At 35.2% G+C, this 12,550-nt stretch overlaps 2 protein-coding genes across 2 annotated transcripts in view; both read left to right on the plus strand.

Moving 5' to 3' along the window:
- Nucleotides 1–4,195, plus strand: part of LOC105627504 — a 4,384-nt gene extending 189 nt beyond the window's left edge. The window contains exon 2 of the mRNA XM_012208784.1: nucleotides 2,693–4,195. Coding sequence (XP_012064174.1) covers nucleotides 2,693–4,195 — 1,503 coding nt within the window. The remainder of the gene's footprint in view (nucleotides 1–2,692) is intronic.
- A 1,942-nt stretch (nucleotides 4,196–6,137) lies between these two features.
- LOC105627505 (centrosomal protein of 162 kDa) lies at nucleotides 6,138–11,127 on the plus strand. Its single transcript, XM_012208785.1, has 6 exons — nucleotides 6,138–6,176; nucleotides 6,334–6,615; nucleotides 6,750–6,849; nucleotides 6,926–10,479; nucleotides 10,665–10,826; nucleotides 10,903–11,127. Exons 1-6 carry the CDS (start codon nucleotides 6,138–6,140, stop codon nucleotides 11,125–11,127), a joined length of 4,362 nt encoding a protein of 1,453 aa, XP_012064175.1.
- The last annotated feature ends 1,423 nt before the right edge of the window (nucleotides 11,128–12,550 follow it).

A 12,550-nucleotide genomic window follows, 5' to 3' on the forward strand; every position in this document is an offset into this window, starting at 1 on the left:
TTCTCTAGCTCTCTCATTTTTCCTCTCTCCCTTGTGCTCTTTCCCGTTTAAGCGCGAGCCTCACACATACACACACATTTGCTCCTTCTTTCGCGCCCTCACTCCTTCTCCTTTTCCTTCTCTAGCGCTTGATCCCCTTTTACGACTTCCCTCTCCATCCGGAGGGTACGCGCCCGCGTGCTCTGCTCCTATATGCACTCTCATCGTCCTTGTAAAACGCACCCTTCTCCCTCCCTTCTATTTGCCACCTTGTTACGAAACGCGTGGTCCATTCTCTTTATCAGCTGCGCTGTACGTGACTTTACGCGCGCTTTTTTCCGATCCTTCCCCTTCACCTTTTCCGCTTTTCGACGCTCCAATTTTTGTCTGTAACACCTGTTTCTATAACGAAAAGAAAAGAACTTCCTCATTTGCATGTCGTGTTGGCAAAGGAGAATAGAATACCGCTATTTTCGTGGAGGGGAGAGAAGAGTCGGACGGGGATATTCTTTGTGCGGGCGGAGCATACGTCATCGACCACGTGCGAAAAACATCGTGGTCAGCAGGCTTCGCCACGAGGACGAATCTCTTCTTTCTTTTTTTTTTTGCAAAATCATCTATTTGCAAAAAGTGAGGTTATCGCCGTTTTTGCGCGCGAAATGAATGTACTCCAAAATGTCGAGAGCGCGGATTACATTGCAAAGCGCGAGAGAAGGAGAGGCTTGAAATGGATTTCATAAGTTTCTTGCGATATTCATCGCGGTGATTTTTTGGCGCAGATTTTCGCATTAATAATCTTTTGGATTATTTATGTTTAGCTGCATTTTGAAATTTCTTATTTTTATAGCACTCTTCTATTTTTCTATTTTTTAACGTGGATTCAGTTTTTTTTCTCTTCTTTTGATGCGATAGAAGTGAAAAATATAAACATCTTGCGAAAATTATAGAATATTTGAAATAAGCATAATTAATGCATTTATATTCATTCATATTAATCTTTTGTAGAAAATTAATTCTGGAAGGTGATTGTAATTACTTAAACATTGTTGAATAATGTTTTAAATACTCAATAAAGTTTTAATGCTCAAAATAAGTAATTAATCGCTACTTTTTAGTATTAAATCGGATGTCTGTAAGAAATATATATGTATAAATATAAATGAATATATATTGTCAACACCACAAATATATTCAATAGAATATATGTTTAAATCATTTTAACATTTTTTAAAATCAATCCAAGAAAATTTTTTTTCTGGGAATTGTTAAATGACTTAATAATTTTGTAAGAAGTAAATCTTATATTAATTGTAATAAATGTGAAAGTAATAAGAATAGTAATAATTGATAATAGTCTGTAGTAATATCATAAATATGAAGATGTATATAAAAAGAATATTTGTCTCATGGATAAAATCATAAGAAATAACAGTTTTTACAACCTGACAAATTATTAGTATATCACTTTTAAGATTCGTCTTTATTTAAACTCAGAATCAGTAAATTAATTTACTTTATTTTCAGTTTAAATAACATTAAAAAAAAATTTAGATAATATTATTTTCTATATTAATCGAAGGACGATCTTATATGAGATATGATATTTTCTAACAATCAGTTTATTAATGTAAATGATGTTATTATATACGTATATGATAAAAAGGGAAAAATTCGAAATCTCGATCGGAAAATGCATTTTAATATTGTCATTTCGCTGAAATCCGCCGCAGCTTGTGCTTTATATTTATAGTATATTGTTATATTTTTTAATATTTAAGATGTTGTAAATTGAAAAGCAGGATAGATTTTAGAAATCTATTCTCCTATTAATCATAAATTACAACTCTTCTAATTAAATTTGTGACTTGTTCTTAGTTATACGAAACTATTCTGAAGTAATTAACAAGGGTAACCGGTGGTTGCGATAATGTTAATGAACGGAAGTTTTCTTGTGTGACATGTCACTCGTCATACTCACATCTGCATCGAGCAATGACGCACACTCGTTTATTTCTCTTTCTCCATACACAATTCAATGTTGCGGCTACTATTTTTCCTCCTATCAATAATTGCGTAACAATCGAGGCGTTCGGTGTAACAACAATATACATGATTTTCAAGATATTAATCACTTAATCAATTTAATGTAATCATGGGACAGAGTTCCCAAAATCAATATAAAATTCATATGAAATCCCTATGTACAATCTGATAATTTTATATATATAATCATCAGAAATCATTGTATAATATAATATTAAATAAAATCATTTATTTTACCAAATAATATACCATATACGTGAACAAAATTATTTATAATCAAATGAAACTATATGAAATCAAATAAAATCATATAATTCGTGGGAATATTTCAGCTAGTGGCTACTCCTTCGATGATTTTTTTTCATTTCTTTACTTTTCAAGAATTTCGAAACGCATAAGTCTTGAAAAATTTTACGTTCGACTTGAATTTAGATTAAAGTTCTCCGACTAATTTCTTCATAAAAGATCGTAAAAGATCGAGGTGCAAAAGATTGAAGGTGCAATATTCCTAGAATGAATATTAAAAAGGATGAATGATATTCATATAACGTTCTAGGAATATTGTATACTTATTATAAGAATCGAACAACTTAATTAGGCTGTTGATCCTCCGAGAATCCTTACAGCTCGCAGGTCCTTTTGATTCCGTGTTTTGCTATGCATTTCTCAGGTGCACGAGATGGATTTACTGCCGAAGCAGATGTGCCACCGGTGCAGCTACAAGTTGGAGGAATTTCATAAGTTCTACGTGGACTGCCTGAAGACGGATGCTGCGCTCAAAAGTCAACTGTCGTGGATGCGAAAGGGTGGCGTTAGTAGAGAGAAAGTTGGCGTACCAATGGTGCATATCGAGAACATGAAGATTAAAGCGGAGCCGCTCGATTATGACGTGTACGAGCTGGAGCCGTTGGTGGAGAACATTGACTACATTAATTCGATGAACTCGGTGACGTTCCCGGCCAGCAGTATTCACAACGGATTGACGTATACGACGTTCTCTCGATGTTGCTGTGATAAGAAGGATCAGAGCAGATCGAGAAGAACAACAGCGGAACTCTGTCAGAATTATCAAGGACAAATGAATAGATGCGGCAAAATCGCGAAGAAAATCTCGCAGAAGAGGACTTTCGAGGACACTACGCGATTAAAATCGATTAAGCGAAATCTCTTTACGCAGTCAATGTTCCCAGATTGCCCGCAAAATCGTCTGCAGCATGTCGAGAACACTGTCGAAACTGTACGAGATCGTCTGGTTACAAACACGAGTACCAAAGATGACGTAGCCATTCCGGAAACGCGGAACCATTGTCACAGCGGTCTCAGAACGCTTCCTAAGAATCAAGCGGTAGCCAGGAGTACAATAGTGCGGAACCTGAGACCCAGGAAGAATCTGAATTATGCACAGGATAAAGATAAAATATTGAGTGTTAATCCGAGACCATCTACATTGATCAAGTCAAATGTTTCTGAGGCGACATCCTCTCCGAACTTTGAGCTAATGCAGCAGATCAAGGTTGAGTTAATAGACGAATTCGAAGGACGCAACTTAAGGCCGAGAAGGAATGTTGTGGATTATCAGGAGCCAAAGATGAAGAAGGTTTCGGAGTCTCGCACGAAGAAGCGCAAATTGAACGAGAAAAGCTCAAAAAACGGCAGAACATCGAACATTCTGGATTTCAAGATAAAGCAAGAGGTTCAAGAAGATTTAGAGAATACGATGGTCAGTGAAATAACCAATGCAACACCATTATCGAGCAAGTTTGTCACTTTACCCACGAAGATTCAAGCAATGACGAGTGACAATGGTAGTCTGCGAGATGATTATCTCAAGTCGCGATTTCGGGGTCAGCTTCAGTTAGCCGAACGAAATTCACTTTCCAACATCATGAGGAATAAGCTAGCGAAGACAAAGAAGACGTATCAGTTTCCCAAGGCAAACTATTCGCCAAAGTATCTGAGAAGTCAGGATGTTTATCTGAGGAATGGTAAATCAAGGAATAACACGGAGTGGTCAATGAAAAAACTGCAGACGAGAAAGTTGATAAACACGATCAACAAGAAAAAATCACCGATGTTGAAGTTATCCGAAAATATCAAGCATTATTGCGAGTCGTGCAACGTCAAATTTATAAACAAAGAATTATTCAGACTGCATGCGTGTTACTACGATTGATCTTTCGCGACAAACACGAAATCAACGAGCTGTCTGAGAATCGTTCGAAGGATTAAGATGCCTTCTAGATATCTCTGCTAATATTTAAAAAAGATTAGAACACTTCGCGATGAAGTGTAAAAGATGCATAAATGATTAGAAGAAATCTTCACGATTGTATGATAATGTATGTATATACATGTGCGTATATTTCAATTTGCTTCTAATTTTTTTCTTTTACATATTTCTCTCATACAATGGAAAAGGCTGTTCTAAATTTTAAATCTTATAAAAATAACGAATTGATAATTTATAAAATGTGCCTATCCCTAAAAATTTGACCAAGTTTTTTGCAATATTGACACTAGTTATCTGATTATTGACTCTCTTTCTTTTTCTTGATGGGATAAATTATTCTGTTAAAATTAAGTGCAAGAGTAAATTCTGTATGTACATAATGTACTTTATTTAAATTTAATTTACACATTGTATCTTTACTGTATCATTTATTGCGTAAGTGATATGGATATATAGTGTGTATTATATATTATGTATTATATACACACACACACACACACACACACACACACACACACACACACACATACATTATATATATTATTATATATATATATATCTATATATAAATACTTAGATCTTTATTGACTTAAGTTATATTAAGTAATTATACAACAATTGTTACGCTTAAGACTTTAAGTAGAAATTCACAAGTCGCCTTCAAAGAAACAATTGTACGAATATAGAGATAGAGTAGAGATATATTTTATGAGAGACAAGAGATATATATACTAGCTATATGTCGATATTCTTAATGAATCTATGTGATATATGTATGAAAATAATGACCGATCTTTTGGAGAACTCCATATTATGTAAGTCAACGGATGTAATAATCGAAAATTCATCTTTCTACCGTTACATCGGAATTTTATATATTAATATTTACAATCTCCTACTTATCTACATGTTTTGACGATAGTTCCAAATTACATTACGCTGCGTAAAAAAAGACTTATAGACATATATGTTTACTATACTGGTGATACACATTCAAATAATTTGTATCCGATTTGTATATTAATCTATATTGGACATACGCAGTGAACATAACAGATTTATTAAATAATTAATTACAACTCTATTTTTCTAGCGTTGTTATCACTATCATCATTGACAATTAAATTGAATAATATGTTATATTAAATCTTATTCATCATGATATTAAGTTTATGCAGTTCTTTATTGTTGCAAAGTTTCTCTAAATTATCTATCCGTCGATACACACAAATAAAGAAATAGTTATTGTTAATGGGTAGATACATCTTTCTCATATCATTTAACAGATTAATAAATGTTATATATAATTATATATATATATATATATATATATATATGTATATACATGTAAATTACGAGATCACCATCCTGTTCCCGTATTTCTCTTCTTAAAACTTTACATGTAATACACAATATTAAATAATAGAAACAGTGTTATATAAAATTGGACTCGGCAAATTAAACAGTAATAAAATGTTTAAAAAAACTCTAATTTCTAATTTTCTAATTACGTCTCGCAACTTTATAATTTATCGTGACTTTATAATTTTAACTCTCTAAAGAAATAAAATATTTTATAATATAACATAATATATAATCCTTTTTTTAAAGTAGATATGTATTAGGTATAGTAAAAAGAAATTATTTTTCCATTCAATTTCATGCAAAAATAATGGATTTCTTTTTATTACATCTAATAAAAGAGAATTTCCCTCTCCTTCCATCCCTTCATTGTGTCTGTCGTTGTGCGACCGCAGCGTTGTGGCAACCGAACGAATTACAGGTAACAAACAAACAAAAAGTATGGCAGGTGTCAAGTTCGTGAAGAATGACCGGTTTTACACAACGGATTAACTTAATATAATTACGGCCAAGGGAAGGCGAGATGTCTTCAGATGCTAGGAAATCGCCGCGAATCGAAGACGTGAGTTTCGCGCGTTGTTATTCACCCGCCATTCGTGCGCTTAACCTAAACTTGTCTCTGAATTGTTGACCGTTCTACGAGATTTTCAAACGTATAACTTATCCTGTCGCTAAATGAAACAAATGAGAGTTTTGTGTATCGAATCTGCTTCTTTTAGTTAATTTCCACGGAGGATGACACTTTGGGATCCTCTATAAGTCTAAGCGTCGGAGAAAACTCAGTTCGCATTAAAGAGAAATCTAAAACTACTAAGGAAGCCGAACAATTGTCGGCTGATAAAAAAGACGCGTCGGATAAGTGGTGGTTGAAGAGACCTGAGACACGTTTAGATGTTCTAAGTGCTAAGAATGCAGATGCAAAGTCAAAGCAGTCTCCTACTCCTTTGTCGGATGTCAGTTCCTCTTTGAAAGAATTTCTCGAGAAAGAGAGGATGTGTAAGGTAATTGTTTAAAACAAGTAATATTGATTGTCACAACAAAACATTTTCTTTAAGAGCGATCTTTTAATTATGTTTGTTCTCTATCATTGTGTGTTGGTTCAAATAATTTTTGTTAATTTTATTTAATTTTTTAGACAACATCCAAAAGCGAAGGAGAAGCGAAAGACAAGGATGACACATTATGCGATATACTTGCATCTGCGGCTTTTGATAAATATCCATCAGATTTTGAAAGTAAGTTTTTCTGTAAAGCCAGAACCATTTTTCTAAATTAATTTTGTATTTGATTAATTTGTTTTGTTTCATACAGATGCCACTGACGAAGATATTGGTAGTTTACTGGAAGAAATGAGCAAAATTGCAGGGACATTAAGTCCGAATTCGTGTCCTGAACGTACAAAGTCTGGCGGTTCTAATAAGAATCCCACGGAAGAAAAGTCTGTGGAAGAATTATTAGAAGAAGCTGAGGAACTAGTCAGAAAAAATTGTAACACTCTGTCGAAAAGTATATCGAAATCTGATACTCTAGTGCCAGAAAATCAAGACGAAAGTTTAAGCAGAGTGAGACAATTAGAAGCTGACATTTTTCAATTAATAGAGGAAGAAGTGCATAAAGAATCAGAAAAAATAAAAAGGAGTCCAAAAAACGAGAGAAAACGGGAGAACAGTCCCGGATTCGAGATTGTTTATGAAAGTCTGAATAATTTGAAGCCACCGAAAACGTTGGAATTTCAAAGAAAAAAGTTCGAGGAACAGAAAGTCGAAATATCAAGCAGTTCCGATTTGGACGATCCGATTGAGAGGCATTCCAAATCCGAGGAACTGAAGAGCGCGAAGAAAATTGAAATGGAGAAGGAGAATCTGCAGAAAGAGATCACGGACGTGGACAAGGACTTTTTCGAGGATTTGTTGAGAAGATCAAAGGAGAAGGCGGAGGGCGGAATGTCGGCCAGTTCCAGTTTCGGACAGGAAGATTTCTCGCATTTCTTGAAGCTGCTTCAAGGACAAAATACAGACAAAGAGCTGGAATCAAAAGAGCCTAATACAATGTACGATCTCTTTTTAAAATCTACTAATGGCGAAGTAGTATCGACTAAGGAAAATCAATTAATTAATGGCAAGACTCCAGAATTCCCAGAAAAAGAATTTTCCGAAATATTAGAAAAGGAATTACCGGCTATTAACGGTGCAAACATGGATCATGAAATTAATGAGAGTGATTCTAGCGCGAGCGAAGAACGGCATAAAGGGAATTCTTTGTCAAGTGAGAAAATATTCTTAAAGCAGTCTAACAATGAATCTAAGAAGACTGCATCGAAAGTTATAGAGAAAGAAAGCAATAAAAATGCGACAGAAATCATTAAAAAGACAATTAATTCTGAAAATGAGTTATTTACAGTAGGATTGACGCCGAGATTGGAATTATTTGCGGATGCAATACCCAAACTTATGGCTGAAAAGATGAGTGAAAGTATCGTGAAAGAGAACACAGAGAAAGCAGATTTGGCGAACAAAGAATCTGTTTGTTCAGAAACGAAGGTTGATACAAAAATAGAAGATTTAGCCGTCAACGTATCGAAGACTTCCAAGATGCATCATCAAGAAGTACCTGATCATGGCGTTTCGAGTAAAGCAATAGATGTACTTAAAACCGATCGCGTTGTTAGTGCACCAAGCAATAAGCAATCGAAAAAAGAGATAAGATTTTGCAAATCTAAAAGCTACGATCTCTTATGCCAGCCTCCTTTAAAATCCTCCCTCGAAAATATCAGGGTTAACAAAGCATTGGATGTGTCTAAGAAACCTGTAAACATTGTTTCTAAAAAATCATCGGCAAAACCGAAAGTGCAATCTCGATCAATTTCCAAAGTCGCGTCGAGATCTAATTCATCTTCAAAATCAAAACTGGATTCTGTTAAAGTTGGATCCACATCCAGTTTACCAACTGCGTGCAAAGGATCCCAAATGAAATCGCCCGATAGTTACAGAAAAAATTTTATGGCCGCCGGTGATTCAAAACAGATTCCAATAAAACGTGATTGGGAGATGTTGTGTCGCGAGGAGAGACACAAGAACGCACTGTTGAAACAACAATTGGAGACCGAGGCAAAGCTGTACAAGAATCAAATTGAGGACATGCGTATGTCTTTCGAGGGAGAATTGTTTGCTTTAAAGAAACAGAATATAATTTTGAAAGCAAGAGTTGACGAGCTATCTCTGAGCGAAAGGCGCGCAGAAATTCCTGTCAAGAATAACACGAAGATTACTCTTTTAGAACAGGAACTGGAAAAGCAGGAAAGTCTGATCCGCGCTTATGAAACCGAGAACAAGAAACTGATGCAAGATACAAAACGTATGCAAGAGGAATTGAAAAATTTGCAGTCTAAACAGAAGAGCACGGTATCGAAAATAAACGATACGCAACAGCTTGTTGATCGGGTGAAGGATCTCCAGGAAGAGACGTTGAAGTTGAACCTCGAGGTATCCGAGCTGAAGGAAAAGAATACCGATTTCTTGCTAAAGAATGACGATTTAATTCAACAGAACAGTTTGCTCACGGACGAATTGGATATGTTTAAGGAGCAGCTGAAAGCGAAAAATAACTTTATTACGGATCGATTGCAAGTAATGACTACCACAGAGTTAGAACTTAAAAAACAAATAGAGGATCTAACTATCAAATTGAGTTCTAAGTCGGAGCAGTTGCGTGTGACTAAACAGGAGCTAGAGAAGTTTCAACAGGACGTACTGCCCTTGGAGAAGGAACTGTTGGAGCTCAGAGTTAGAGAAGAGAATATCCAAGAGAAATTACGGATAAGCAAAAGTCATGTCGAGCGTGAGAAACAGCTGACTCAGAGACTCAAAGATCAGGTTATTCTGGACAACAAGAAAGTCATGGACCTGAACAGACAAGTACGTGAATTGGAGCGTATACTCAAGAGGAAGAATCCTGACTCGGTTTCGGCTCTCATATTGACCGCCAACTCGGAACAGGAGAAGATCGGTTTCGAGAAGGTAAAACTTCTGGAAGAGAGAATAATAAGTCTCGAGAACGAGATTAAAAACAAAGAGGATATCGCGCAGCAAAATCTGGTCGACTTGCAGAAAAAGTTTTCCGATATGAAAGAGAAATATGCAATACAGGTAATGGAGTTAGAGGCGAAACTGTTGGAAGCAACCGTGAAAGAACACAAGTTATATAATGACATGTTCACGCAAACGACGGTGAAATACGTCGAGAGCAAGAGCATAGAAAATAACAAGAAAGACGACAAAGTTTCCACCGTGGAAGATAAGAAGGATCAGAAAACAATAAAGGTTGGACCGAAATCTCAAAATCCTAAGGAAGACACGCATCTCATTGCCACTATAAGAGGCCTGAAATTGGAGATTGCGAACAAAGACAAAACGGTCTCGAAGATAACCAAGGAATATCAGGAGCTTCAGAAGACGAATCGGCGATTGCAGAAGGAGCGGGAGAAATTGCTGAACGATCGCAGGAGTTTCAGGAGTATGGATTTCGATAAAGCGTTCCGAGGAATGAAGAACAGCGAAGGAAATGATCAGAATTCGAATGTTTATCAGAATGGGCACGTTTCTGAGAGGTTGTCATCGTCGACGCCAAAGTTATACGATCCAATGCAGTACACGGAGAACGGCAAAAACGGGGTTATCAAGAAATTGACAAACGAAAACGATATTTTGAAGGAGGAACTGAGTAAAATGAACAAGGACTTTATGGCGCTGAAGAGCAAGAGACTGCATGATTTGAATCTCTTGCAGGAAGAACATGAGCGAGAGATGGCCACTCTTGTGAAAGAGTACAGCGTTAAGATCGGTGATTCTAAAGCGGTAAAGTTGCAGGTTTGTAACGCTTGGCGAGCACTTGGCCTGTTCCTTATTTATTGCACCAAGAAACCTAGTAGTTTTTAAAAATATATCTCTACTTCGCTTATTTGAGTAGAACAAGCCTCTGCTTCGCTTATGTCTCAACATATATCTATCATGGCTAGGAATTTTTACTATTATATAACTTTTATTATTAATAGAGTCAGATTAATACTCAGGGAGCAATTATATCGAACTTAAAAGATCAGGTCGAAAAGTTCAGAGACTACAAGGAGCAGGTGGTTATGTTGAAAGCTGAAAGAGAACATTTGGAGAATAAAGTGAAGACGCTGACCGAGAAAGTCAAATACTTATCAACGCCGGTATGTGAAAAACAATCGATTAAGGAAATTTTAAGGCATTTCTTTAAGGTAGCCACTGATGATATTTCTGTTTCAGGGAACAGAACAGTTGCAATTATTGCAGGACAAGATTACAATCCTCCAGCAACGGCATGAAAGCAGAGAGATGACTTTGCAAACGTTAATTCGTAATTTATTGAGGAATCGAACGCAGTGCAAAGATTGTAAAAACGAGAAGGGTAAAAATCGACAGCTTTGCTTCTTTCGGCAGGAGCTCGATCATATCTTAGGAATGCTACAAGAGATCACTAACGTCCATTGATCTTACTGAATAGAGAAATCATCTCTAAATAATCACACAACGCATTTGATGGTTATCGATTTATCATCGAATATTGTGATAATTTTTACAAGACTAAGATTCGCGATAGCTTAAATAATTCGAAAGAGGCATTAAATACTTTAGGTATCAAAACATAGGTACATAAACGCGTTCGTTTGTGACACTCAGCCAAAACATTTAGTCGATACTCCTATCGATTCTTCCACAACTGATGAGAATTACAATCTTCTTTCTTGCGTCCGTGATACCGTTCTTTCTACGAAGTCGTCCATCAGTACAGAATTCGTAAAAGATTTGGTAGGCTCGGATCACTGCCAAAGAGAAAAACGCTACTGCGTAACATTACCATTAATATCTATAATAACGAACGAACGTATGATTGAATTACAAACTTTTCCGATGTCTTTCCGTCTTCAATTTTCTTGCCACTTGCGCGCAATGTCTCGGAACACTGCCCGCTATTAGTATAATCTATTTTATTGAATCAAAATAATTTTTAATTAAACTAAGTCATATATATTTTTAAGAATAGATTTTTTTATTTATTTTTATTTATTGACTATTGAATAAAAAAAAGCATGGCTGCTTGCAACGTTTCTCCAAATTGATGTTGCTACAGCTTTTGTTTTCTTATAATAACTTGTATAGCATGACAATTGAACGGAGGAAAAAGAAAAAATAGATATATAAAAATATCTTCGTAAGAATTTCTTCCAAAGTTAAATAATATCTAGTTTTTTACGGTATAATTTTTTCGTAAACTTTGCTGTATATATATATATATAGACGTTATAAGAGATAAATCGCTATATTTATTTCGGATAATACTCTACTTGATTTATTCGCGATCATCGAAGTCGAATCGTGCGACTATATCATGTATATCGTAAGTACTCTTAGTTTATTACTGTTGCCAAGTCTAGTTGATAATTCATGAAATTTAGCCTTGTTTGTATGCGTAATAGACGCAAGCACACCGCACAAATCGATGTGATCGAGACCTAAGGATGAGTAATCAGCAACAAAGAATATGCCTATCTTTTGTATTTTCAACACAAAATCTGCAGACTCTTGGAGACAATTATCTTCCTGAGACTTGGTTACATCGAAGTACACAATCACACTCTTTTTCTAAATAGATTTAAGCTTGTCACATGTAATGTACAAAATTCAAAATTATAACTTTAATAAATTTAATCTTTTCGCTGAAAGTTTGATATTTTCCTTGGCGGTAATATAACGCAACTTAAAAGATCGCTTTAATGAATATTTTCCTGTTACTTGTTAAGTAAATTAAAATCTAAAAACCTTATATATGTGTATATATACATACACACACACACACACACATATATATATATATATATATATATATATTATATATAGTGTAGTCTCTAGTAAG

The sequence above is a fragment of the Atta cephalotes genome, assembly GCF_000143395.1.
Source record: "Atta cephalotes unplaced genomic scaffold scaffold00009, whole genome shotgun sequence".
Taxonomy (NCBI): domain Eukaryota; kingdom Metazoa; phylum Arthropoda; class Insecta; order Hymenoptera; family Formicidae; genus Atta; species Atta cephalotes.